At 45.7% G+C, this 12,168-nt stretch overlaps 1 protein-coding gene across 1 annotated transcript in view; it reads left to right on the top strand.

The window, feature by feature from the left end:
- AIRE (autoimmune regulator) overlaps positions 1–11,326 on the top strand; it is a gene marked incomplete at its 5' end in the record, with an annotated part of 29,922 nt that extends 18,596 nt beyond the window's left edge. The window contains 3 exons of the mRNA XM_009866993.1: positions 8,259–8,371; positions 9,639–9,720; positions 10,771–11,326. Coding sequence (XP_009865295.1) covers positions 8,259–8,371; positions 9,639–9,720; positions 10,771–10,841 — 266 coding nt within the window. The remainder of the gene's footprint in view (positions 1–8,258; positions 8,372–9,638; positions 9,721–10,770) is intronic.
- Between the last annotated feature and the right edge of the window lie 842 nt (positions 11,327–12,168).

Here is a 12,168-nt window from a genome sequence, read left to right as displayed (position 1 = left end):
GGGGATCAGTTTGTCTGTTTGTGTTAGTGGGGCAGTTTAACGCCAGGAATATTGGGGAAAGGTGAGGTATTTGGACGGTTGTGGGTTCAAGCAGGTATCAGAGTCCTCGTTCAGGTTAAAGGCAGGGGAGGAGGGGCAGAGCTGATGTCTTGTTTTACAGGGGGATGATTAACAAAGCAATTCTGTTGGGAAGGCTATTCAGGTCGCCATTTCCCCAGCATTTTAAATACCACCCCACTCCTCTCATTAAAGCTGGGATTTTGGCTCTCCCAGGGGGGAGGAGATGTTCTAAATGGGCTGCCAGGGAGGTGGATTTAATGCACTACGAAGAACTGGCTTCACCAACTTAAAAAGCAAAACAAAACCCAATCCTCCATTCCTATTTTTAGTGTTTATGACCAAGTATTTTTGCTTGGTTGCTCATTTTGAAAGGGTTTAGTGAGGCTGCCAGTTGATTGAAAGCTCTGTGGTGTGTGAGCTGGCCTGGCTGGGGAGCCTGCAGTGCATAGCGACGGGGTCGGAGCCGCGCCGGAGGTTTTTTTCCACTGCAGTTTGTTGAAGGGTAACGAAAATGTCCCCCGGGCAAAGGGGATGTTGGCTTTCCAGGTTGTGATGATTCATCTTGTGTGGATAAGCAGCCTTCCTCCCACTCCCACGTTTTCATCTCCATCTACCTCACCCCCTACTTCACCGGGCAACCAAATGCAAAAGCCTCCCTGCATTGCGCGGGTGGCGTCGCTGCCGGAGGGGAGGGTCTCAGGCAGCCGACCCCCACGAGATGTACCTGCTGGGCGGCATTAGCATTCGGTGCCCATCCTCCTGGCCAGTTCGCGCTCTATAAATGGGTTTATTCTCGTTATTAGGAGCTATGTCCCTGGCATATGGAGTCCGTGCGGTGCCTGCAGGCAGGTTTCCTTCCTGTTGGTGTTGGTAAGCAGCCCAAGTGCCTCCTGGCAATTAGCAGATCGTTACCCATAATGCGGCGCGCAGCGATGCAGCCTGGTGGGTTTTCTGGAGGTCACTCTGACCTAATTCACCCCCAGGAATTGTACGGCGCTGGCACGAGTTACCAGTGCATTAACAAGCTGATGCTTCAGTGCGAGGTTATTTGAGTGCTTCCACATTATTTTTCTTAGGCAAGAAATAGCCATTTTGTCTAACGGCCAGCAGCGGCTCATGGGGGCCTGTCTGGAGGAGAAGGGAGCAGAGTGCTGGCTGGTTTTGAGATGGGATATCGAGACCGTGTGACATTTCCTTTGGCTTTGCGGTCGGGGGCCATTTCTGATCCCCCTGGTTTGGCACCTTACTTCTGTGTTGCCCCAGCAGCTTTGCGGCCAATCGGGCAGTGTGTGTCAGGCGTGTGCCCAAATCCTCCCTGCTCGGCCTCAGAGGGGAAGGCAGAGGAGCAGGACAGTGCCCCAGGGTGATATGAAATGAGGCACGGTTTTCAGTCTGTCCCAGGCGGTTTTGGAGGGCCAGGGTGGGCCTGACCAGGGCGGGCACCCTGGCAGGGCTCATCCTCCCTCTGGCAAACCTGATCCCAGAGCAGAGGGCCTGGCTGCAGCATCACCAGCCCAAATCAGGGTGTTCTCCCAGGGCAGTGATTTGTATATGCCCAAGTTAGTTGTTGACTCTTTTTAGAGGCTTTTAAAATGTGTAACTTCTGTTTTCCTTTTTTTCCTGCTAAGATACATATGCCTGGACTGTGCCTACTGAGGAAGAGGGGGCTAAGCAGGGAAAGACACATGCAAACTCATCACAGTAAAATTGTTTTAAAACACTTCTCAAGAAGTTTTGCTGTAAAACTTTCAGCATCTGCTACCCAGGGGGATGGCGTGTGGGGAGGGAGTGATTTGACTGACGAACCATTAGGATGCCCAGCACAGCTCACTCCTGGCTGCTCTCTTTGTGAGCTTTGGAGGTCACACTCGAATCCCACCCACCTCCTCCCACCGCCCTGTGCCGGATAGAGGTACCCGGCCTCGTCTGCGACTGATCTCTCCGCACACACGTGAGTCCATGTGTGCACAGGCCCTTCACTTTGTGCACGTGAGCAGCCTTTGAGGGAAGCTTGGCTCGCCAGGTACTTCGTAGCCCCGGCTCTTTGCCCTGGCTGATGCTGAAAAGAGTTTCAGAGGAAATCATGCAGCGTTGTACAGCCAAATCTGGGACTGAGTTGAACTGGTGAAAGGACTTTCCTCAGGCAACAAAATTTTCCAGGGATTGCCTCGAGATGTGGGGTGTTTTGGTAGGACCTTACTTCCCTGCCCTGCCCTTTGGTGTTTGCAGGCCTAAAGCCACAGCAGGGCACTGCAGGGGAGCAAGGAAGCGCCACCTCCCGCAGACCACTGTTTCGTGGTGAGATCTCAGGATGTCCGGCTTTAATTGCTTTCAGACACGGGTCTGTCCTGCCTTCGGTTCCCACTGCCTCCAGTTACACCCGCTGAACTGTGACTGGGGCTGAACCACTATCTTTTGCACAGGAGTTTTATTCGCACCTTAAGGTGAGCAATTCACGTGGACTCTCTTTTACCAGTGCTGAATATTTGAGCAATTGCTTGTAGCTTCTGTCTCTTTTTTTCCACTGGAATTCGCAGTACTGAGAAGCAAACCACCACCTCTGGAGCGCATCTGGCTGCCAGTCCCTGGTGCTAATGGAGCAAAGTGCCCCTTCCCCTTCTGTGGGTTCAGTTTAAGCTCTGTCCATGCTGACCAGAATGACTATAGGGCCAGGAAATGAAATAATAGGAACTATAAGCTCTTCTACAGCTGAATGGTTTCAGAGCTCCATCAATTATTAAAGGCGTTAATTCTTCCACAATTACTGGCACATTGCGGCATATTAGATGAGAGGAAAGTTGGTCTCTGACCAAATTGGACTGACCAAGCCTATTCAGAAAGGCCCCCGAGTCCTATCGGACTCAATTCTGTAGCAGAGCTGGCGGTGCTGGAACACAGCGCCTCGGACACTGGGAGAGACAGCTAGATTCTCTCACTGCCATGAAGACACAGAAATTCACGGTGATAATATTTCCTCTCCTCCTCTTCTGTGTAATAGTAATAAAACCCAATGGTGCCTATGTGTGAGACTTCCCTTTTCCTTGGTTTGTTTGTTTAAAGAACCTGCCTTCATTGGGGCTCCGTGCCGAAGAGCCAAGAGCTCTTCACCTGCAGCTTCTGACACCCAGCCCAGCCCTGGCTCCTGGGAAAGCTGTTATATTTTTCTATAATAGTATGTTCCTGCTTCCCTGTATCACAGAGGTACTGTGGCAGGTAGTGCCTTGGATCCTCACCCCACAAACACTTATGATGGCGTCTGTCTCTGAGGACCTCAATTTGGGCAGGCAGGCATATGTCCCTGCGTTGTAATGCCTTGGCGTTGCAAGTTGGGAAGGGCCAGGAAAATGTCAAGAGCTCCTCATCCTCATTCCTTAGCAACGTTTGGTCTTTTTCTGAGAGTTGCAGCTCCTCGACCCCTAAGATTCTGGCAGAGCCAAGCCTTTTGGTGTGTTTGGGTTTTTGTATCGTAACTGTAAAAGCATGTCCCTTGTTAGGATTGCAAGTTACTTTTACCTTCTTTTGTATGAATAACAGTAATAATTCTGCCTAATGATAGCAGTGGTCACAGCAAGCCTTATTCAATCGTAGCAGATTTTTGCAGTTTCTTTGCATGCAAAACTTGTGTAGTTTGGATGGGGTTCTTGTGACATAGGTCATGATGTCTGTAATATGTATTTGTAGTTGTTTAAAGACCTAAATAGTTTATGGGATAAATTCTCATGTGATATAGCCAGGAGCCCTGTGGGTTTTCATTAGGATATTGATTAAAAAGCCCACCACGACACAGTGAAGATAAGGGAAAGAATTGAAAACTGGATGAAAATTCCTTTTACTCTGTATAAATAATTTCACATTTGTTTTTTAAAAAAGGAATCTTTGCTTGTTTTATTTTTTCCTCAAGATACTCTCTGCCTTTGTTTGAAAAAGGGTTATTGATTGGATTGTTAACTTAAATAGTCTGTGGCGGGTGTGACAGAGCACATGGCTGCAATTAATCTTGCGATGCAGAATCCATTATTGAAGAAGCACTAATGAGCCATTCTAAGGCCTTCACTGGTCACAGAGCGCCTGGGAGCACCAGATTGCTCCTGCCCTTTAATGTCAGTTTTGGTCTTTAGTGTTATACAGCTGGTGTAAGCAGAAGAGATTTTTTAAGATTTTTTTTAATTATTATTTCCTAGGGTATTTGTTTTAAACTTCTCCTTACCGTCAGCCTGCAGTTGCACTGGGTGCAGGAGACAAGAAACGTCTCTGAGTGTGCTCAACCCTGAAGCCTCTGACCAGATGTCTGGTGGACATAGTGTGCAATTAAAGCCAGTGGCATGTGAAACATGGGTGCCGCTGTAAAATATGGTCTCAGTCGCAGGGTGCAGATCCAGAGGAGACTTTCGACAACGATGAGGAAGCCTTTGGGCCTGATCTACACTTTAAGATATTGCTTTAAGACAAAGGGATGAGCTGTTGGAAACCTTCTCACTGTGCATTTGGTTGTCTACATTGTTTATAGCTCTTGCAGCACAGGCGCAAGTTTAGATAGGGAATAGTTATGGTAGATTAGAAGCTGTTGATGTTAACGTATCACCTTCTCCTTCAGCAGAACTGCTCCCAGGGTGTGTTTTAGAGGTCTGTCTATTGACTTCGGTGACACCATAAATATGTGTTACTTCTTCCCCCTGTTAGATGTGCGGAGCTGATATAGACATGTGAGAGTGATCCGGGGTTTGCCGGGCTGAGCCACCAACTGAATTATTAACCGAGTTTCGGCTGCAGACTCTTTGCTGCATACCTTTGCCATAGCAAAGACCATTTATCCCAAGATTAGCAAAGACTGTTGCTTGATTTTGATCACATAAGTGATGAAATTAAGCAAGAAAGACTTTCAGCTCTCTGGCTTGTGTGCTACCACAGCATCTGTGACTTTGCACCACCTTTTGGGCTGCTCTTTGTGTAAAACCAAAATTGTTTGTTTGTGGACTGAACTAGCCTTCTTTTTTTTTTTTTAAGGGAATTCGAATCTACCTATAGTAGCCCGCTACCCACATGGTACCTATATGCAGCTATAGGGCTTTGTCTTCTAAGTATTCTACTACAGAGGGAAGTGCTGTGATATTGAGCAGGGATGGTGCTCACCAATGCTGCTTCAGGAAATCTTGGATGTGTAAATTTTCTCATAGGTCATGAAAAACACTGGGTTTTGAACCAAAGCAGGAAAATAGAGAGATTGTGAAGAGGGAGAGGAGGGAGGGCAGGAAGAAAGAATTTCAATGTTCTGAGTATCTGCTGACACGCTTGCCATATGCTACAGTGCTTCATCACGCTGCTGGCATAAGTAAAAATAGCCTTTCCAACAACGTTAGGTTGTGGTCGTGGTACCACAAGGCACGTTGTTTAATGAGAAAGAGGATCTGGCTTAGAGGCTGAAGAAAGGCATGTCCACAAGATATTCTTTTTCCCGTAGACAGCCCATAAGCCCTGGGCTAACAGAGAGCAATCTGTAGCTATGCAGACATGGCTGTGGGCATTTGTTGGACTCTTTTGTAGTCACGGCATTGGGGAGAGAGCCCAATGGAGTGGATAAATCGGTATATTTTTTGCAAAATGTTTCTGCAGTGCTACTAAAAAGAAGCCACTGTGGCCCTCATTCCACTATTAATATTTTCTAAGCAATCCTTCTGCCGCAAGAGCCCTTCTCTTTTAGACTTGTGGTGGGTGTGGCTCTTAAGAAGGGCTCTGCAAGACAGGATGGATCACTTCAAGGATGAGGCACCATCGATACACAAGATGCAGCACGGAAAACCTGCAGAGGTGTTTTTGAGGCAAATGAGGAACAAGGCAGTCAAGACTGATAGCTGGAAGAGAGCAGGAACAGCTGCGAAGGGACAGAGATAAAATAGTGAACAGACCCTGACCTTCATGTCATTTGAGAAAGGGAGAGTCTTTAGCTGGAGTCTCTGCAGTGAGCAATGTGTGTGCACAGGCAAGTGAGCACGTGAATGTGTGTATGCATTGAGCTGTGATTTATTTCTCTATGTTTGATTCCATTCTTTCTGTTTCTTTTCAAATGTGACTGAAGCTATTTAACTCTGATTAACTCGCCTCCCTGTATGAGTTGTTTTCTGTGATAGATTCCAGCACCGCACAACCATTCTGGAAGCTGAGTCTCTGCTGTTGGGATGGATTCCTCCCTGATGTGCAGTGTGGCACATTTGTTCTATTTACTGGTGTTGGAATGTGGTTCTGCGTTTGCTGTAAATCAGATCTGGAGGAACATTTCAGTGTCATGTCAGGTCCTGCTAGTTTGGTAATATCAGAAATTACATGATGTCCTCTCAGCAAGCAAAGGTATCATGTCCCATCTCCTTCCGCACAGTTGCAGTTTCAAGGTCCCCAGAACTTCAGTTTGGACTTGGTCCACTGTAAGTCTTGCTAAAATCTGACTCTTGTTTTGTGCTGATCTTTCAAGGGCTCCAAAACTTGGTGATCTTCTTAGCCTATCTGAGCTCGTCAGTACTGTCAAAACATTTCTTTGTTCAAAGGCTTAAGAGTGATATGAACAATGTCATTGATCTCTCCTTCCTTAAATATCTCCTTTATTTTCATTCAATTTCTGTAATAACTTATGTACACACATTTCTTTGCTGGACAGGCTTAGTTTTCATATCTCAACCATGCAAATATAACTGGGGAACAAAAATCCTTATTAGAGTGTTTGGTGATATCACGACACATAAAGGAACTATACTCCCTACAGCATTAGTAACTTACCCATCAATTCTCAGCTAGAGTTTGCTTCACTAGCTAGAAAATCCAGAAGCTTCTTGTAGGACAGTGACAGGGCAAAATACCGCTGATAGGTCTGGTAATGAAGATGACACATCGATAGCCACATCTACAGTAGCCATGCCTTTTCTTCTTTTCTTACTGGAGAAGCAGCCTTTCTTTCTCCGCTCTTAAAAAGCCACTTAGGCTGGTGGAGGTGGAAAAGACTTTTCCTACCCATTGGCTGCAGCCTGAGAACATCAGCTCACAGGTGAAGCAACCCCGCCTGCCTGACGGTGTAAGTTCCCAGAGCAGCATGCGGGAGCACTGGGTGTGGGTACTGTATTTCTAGTTTCTCCGTAGATGAGCAATTGGCTGTGCCTGCCCCCTGCCCCCTAGCCCTGACTGCTCACAGGGGGATGCTACGGGTGAGAAGTCAAGCAGGTGACTTAGGACTGCCTCCTCCTGATAGGGGTGGCTTGGGAGTACAGTGCTTTATTTCAGCAGTGTATTTTTTTTTTGTTTTGCAGAAGGAACACTGATCCTACCTTTGGTTTGTTTGTTTGTTTGTATTCTTCCCCTCCAGAAAGCCCATTGCTGACCCTGCTACTGTGATACCGCTGTTTTGCAAAGCTGGAGTCGACACGCATGTAGGGCGGGAGTTGTAACTCTGGCAATTTGTCCTTCCCAATTAGATGTGACTGTTCTGCTAGCTTTCCCTTCTTTATTCCTTTCATTTAGTGCGTTGTGGGAGTTGGCTTGGGTTTTTTTTTCCTTTCGGTTTCTTGTTTTGATTCTGGAAGGTTAGCTGTGCAATTTGGTTTCTTCTGTGCCAACAAACTTTAGTGGCAGAGCTCTTAAAAAATTTAAAAGCTGTTACCCCCCATCCTGACTTGCTTCTTCTCTGTATGCTGCTGCTTCCATTTAAGCAAAGTTTACAGAATTGCTCCACCCATTTGGCCACCAGGAAGGGAAGCTCTGAAATGGAGAATAACCTCATTTCCACCAAGTCTTTCTGTCCAGTCAAAACTACACGAATTGAAACTCTAGTTCAATTTCTATTAAGACGGATGGGGTCTCTCTAAAATTGGGTTTGTCTCTGATGTCACCATTTCTCATGTTTTCCTTTGAGGAAAAAAAAGGCAAAAGGCAAAAAAAACCAACCAACCCACAAAAAAACAAACTCAAAGCCAAACCATTTTTAAGAGCTCTGAATGAAACTGCTTTGCCAATGGGGAACGGGTGGGGATGACTGATTTTTCTCTTGTGCCCGGCAGCGAAAGGGTTAATGCCTGCTTTCCTCTTTGGTATCTGTTAGTTGCAGCCCATGTTGTGATCAGTCCATGTCCATGTGCGTTTTGTTCCCAAACTTAAATACCGGTTAATTAACCAGCGATAAGTGAGCCTTAACAGTGACGGTTGTTTCCGATCTTCCTCAGGACACCCGACCTGCCTGCAGTTCACCACAAACATGACTGAGGCTGTTAAAACCTATCAGTGGCAGTGCATTGAGTGCAAATCCTGCAGCCTTTGTGGGACTTCTGAGAACGATGTGAGTTCTTTTACCTTTTCATGCAAATAAGCGTCACTTGCAAGCTAGGGCCCTGCCGCCCTTGAGGAGTGCATGGCAGTGGTGTGGGGCATGGCTTTACTGTGGCTTCCCTGCGTCTCCGGGGAGTAGGGATGGGCTTCAGCCGCTGGTTTCTGCTGAACTTACCATGGGTATCGTATAGGACCACTTAGGTTGGAGACACTTGTGTTTTATTCAATAAAAATTAGCTGAAGGGCGTAAACTCCCGTCACAGAAGCAGTGTTTTCAGTAAGGTAGTCAGGAGGTGATATGAATGGGTGACATCTTGAGAGATGGCAGGTATGTTTTTTCTGTCTCTGATTTTGCTTACTTTCTTGGCAGGATTTTTTAAAAATTTCATTATGAGACTTGGGAAACATGAAAGCGGTTGAACTGGGATGGCTAGGCCTCTCCCTAGCCGCCTAATCACCCATCTCAGTGGTTTCCAAACTGTGATCCAGAGCAGCGTCCTCTCTGCGGGGTTTTCTGCTCAAATCTGGTCCTCAGAAGTGAGTGAGAAACTTTGAGAATTGACTGTGGCTGGAGAACTTTGGAGGCGATTAGCTAACACTACATTCCCTATGGCAGAATAAATTTCAGAAGCCTGAGATTTTGTTTTGCTGTAGCAGTAAATAAGGAAATTTGAAAACAGGGAGCTGCCCTCTGTTAAGAATCATGTTAGAGCAGCTTTTTTCCCCCAAAATATGTGAAAGAGCTGCAGACCACATGGTGGGATCGTGTAATTTCCATCTGTTTCATGGAGCGTTTACTCAGCTGAGTTTCAGAGAACTGGCTGAGTCCAGGCTTTTGTTGAGAAAGGTTTCCCCTGAAGGAATGAGGTCCGGCACGTGGTCACACCAGAGCCCAGCAAAACCTGTCCTCTTGTCTCAGCACAACATACTGCCGGCCCAACAGCTTTTCCTCCTGCATCATGAGGCCACCTTGGAGAGGAAGCTCTCCACCTCTCAGAGAGATTTTCTAGTTAGGAACTGAACAGCCTTTGTGATGAGAAGGGCACTCTGTGGCCTCTCAGAAATATGGTTGTTGATTGTGGATGTACAAACATGATGCTTTTAGGTTCCCAATAGTCTCTTAGTCTCTATGTTGCAGCTCTGCACTCCTAGATGAGCAGTGCTGGTTACCATGCTTCTGTTTTCATCTTGGCAAGAGACTAATTTACACAATTTTCTCTCTTCTCCTCTCCTCCTCTCCCTGTTTCCCTACTGTCTCCGCAACAACCCTGCCTCAGGACCAGCTGCTCTTCTGTGATGACTGTGACCGTGGCTATCACATGTATTGCTTGAATCCACCAGTCTTTGAGCCCCCAGAAGGTAACATATGTTGGAAGTCTGCTTTGAAAAATCACAATAAAGTCCTTGTGGAGAAGGGAGGAATTTCGGAAAGGTGGTCTGGGCCATGCAGATTTAAGGAAGCAGTAGCAAAGCAGAGGCAGGTAACGCTGGAAGGAAAGAAAATAGACGTGGAGATCTAGTGTGTTCTGAGATGTCCTGTTCAGTCTTGCCTGGTCTCTACCTCCTCTTCCAGAACAAGGTTCTTTTGTGGGTAATAAGTACCTTTGGATGTCCCAGATGGCATTGGACACCTCAGTTTAGTCAACAGAATTGAGGTCCTGTGAACTGTGACTTTGGACTTCCTAAGAAGTCAAGTCCCAGGGAGAAAGCCCCAGGCAGGGAGCTCCTCTCTGGAATATCTGAGAGCCTATTGTCAGGAGACTGGATTAAAAGGAATTACCTTCCTTCTTCTCTGGTCTGTCTGTGCCTCAGAAGGGTGAGAGATTTACGATCTGTGTTGCATTTGGTATGTATTTGTGTCCTCTGCAGGGCATTCAATCTGACCATACTGCAACTGGTCATAGTTTGTCACTTGGTTGTGGAGCAGAGGAACTAGTCTCTTACCAGTATTGATTCTCTGACTAAAATCTGCAGAGAGCAGTAGAATTGGAGCAGGAGACACGCAAGCGCAAATGACTGTGGCTTACGTGAGGGGCGAGACAGGAATAATTACAAATCAATCATGCATTTAGGAGCTAAATGTTTGTAACTTTGATAAAGAGGAAACTAAATCCAGAGGGGAAAATTTTGAAATGCAGCTAATAATTAGCTAAAGGTTTCTATTTGACTGGGAATTGGTGTACTGAAAGTACAAACATATAAAACACTTACTGGCAATGCACACCCAAGCTGAGTTGTAACTTGTGTAGTAATCCTGTGTACACCAAGGGCAAGCAGAGCCTGCTTCAGAAAAATACAGGCTCTTCCAGTGTCAGGAGTATTTGATATCTCATTCAAGCTCATCTTGACATAAATTCTGAGTGCCTGGATTTGATGTCATTCCTATAAGAAGGATTTCTTCATTTGCAGGGAGCTGGAGTTGTCATTTGTGCCGGGAGCTGCTCAGAGAGCGAGCATCAGCTTTTGGCTTCCAGGCCTGAGGAGCTCCAGCAGTCAAGAAACACTTTGCTCCTGGTGTTGCCATACCAGCACACAATTCCCATCCAGAACACAAAGACACAACCCACATCAAAGCGAACGGACACTCAAATACAGGAAGAGGTACCTGTGGTATTCACTGTCACTCCTGCCATACCTCCTGGGCTCTACTAGAAGGATCCATGTACTCTCCCGATGCTCCGGATGAAATCTCTTCACGCTATGCATGGTTGCTGAATGCCATTACGGGCTCACGTGCGTTATAGAAGGGGGAGGGGTTTTATGTCGACATGGAGAAGTCAATTTTGTGTGGCCGTGTGCTTTCTGTTTAGTCCTCTTTGTAAAGAAGTAGTAGTGAGGTATCTCCCAAGGAATTATTGGTGAGTATGTTGGCTGGGAGCAGCACCAGTTGTTTCTCTTCACAGGCTTGACTGGAAATCTCTTTGCTGCAACCACTTTGTATTCATAGGGGGGTGCTTTGAGAGTTGCACTGATCAAAATTTAATTGGGGAGACACTTTCTCTCTGAGATCAAATGCTTCGATTAAATGCTTCGATTCAGCGGGTCTTTAGAAATTGGATTTTAGTATCTCTGAAGGAAGAACAGTACCAGTATGTACACGCACTGGTGCCGACTGTCTTTGGGATGTTGGGATATTCAGGCACAGTGTCCCACCACGGTGCCAACGTACAGTCCGGACTCTTCATTTTAATTTTGCTCAGAAAATTGTGAGCGATTATGTACGTAACTGGCTCGTTGTTCAGCTCAGAAAATTGGACAAAAAAAATGTCACCTTAAGTTGATTGCAGAAAGTAAAATGGTCAGTTTTCTAAGCGAACTGAAGTAAGCTGCAAAAAGGAACAACTTTGGCTTAGAGTCACATGAAGCACTTTTGATTAATTTTTTGAAATTTCTAAACTAAAATGTTCTGCAGCTTAAAGTTGCTTTTTATTCTGGAAATTGCCTAATCAGAACTTGCAGCATTTCCAAAGTGTTACTGGTTTTTATCAAAGTAATTATCAAGACCTAGCTGAATTTTCAAATAATTTTGGCCCTGAATTCTCTACAACTGCATTTTTAGCAAACATGGTTATTTGTCAGAAAACCATCCCCAGCTCTAAAGAGGGGAATAGTTTACTAAAACTAGTATGAAAAGAAAGATTTTTATAATGATTTTAAAATTTAAATAGAAATAGTTGTACTTTATTTAAACAAACCTCTACATGTGAAATGAAGAAACACTAAGGAAGAGCATCAATTAAAAAAAAATATTGTTACAGTTGAGTTCTAAATAATTTAAGACATTACTAGGAGGACAAGTGAGTACAT

This window comes from Apaloderma vittatum, unplaced genomic scaffold, assembly GCF_000703405.1.
Source record: "Apaloderma vittatum isolate BGI_N311 unplaced genomic scaffold, ASM70340v1 scaffold3553, whole genome shotgun sequence".
Taxonomy (NCBI): Eukaryota; Metazoa; Chordata; class Aves; order Trogoniformes; family Trogonidae; genus Apaloderma; species Apaloderma vittatum.
This window is presented reverse-complemented; position numbering and strand designations above follow the sequence as displayed.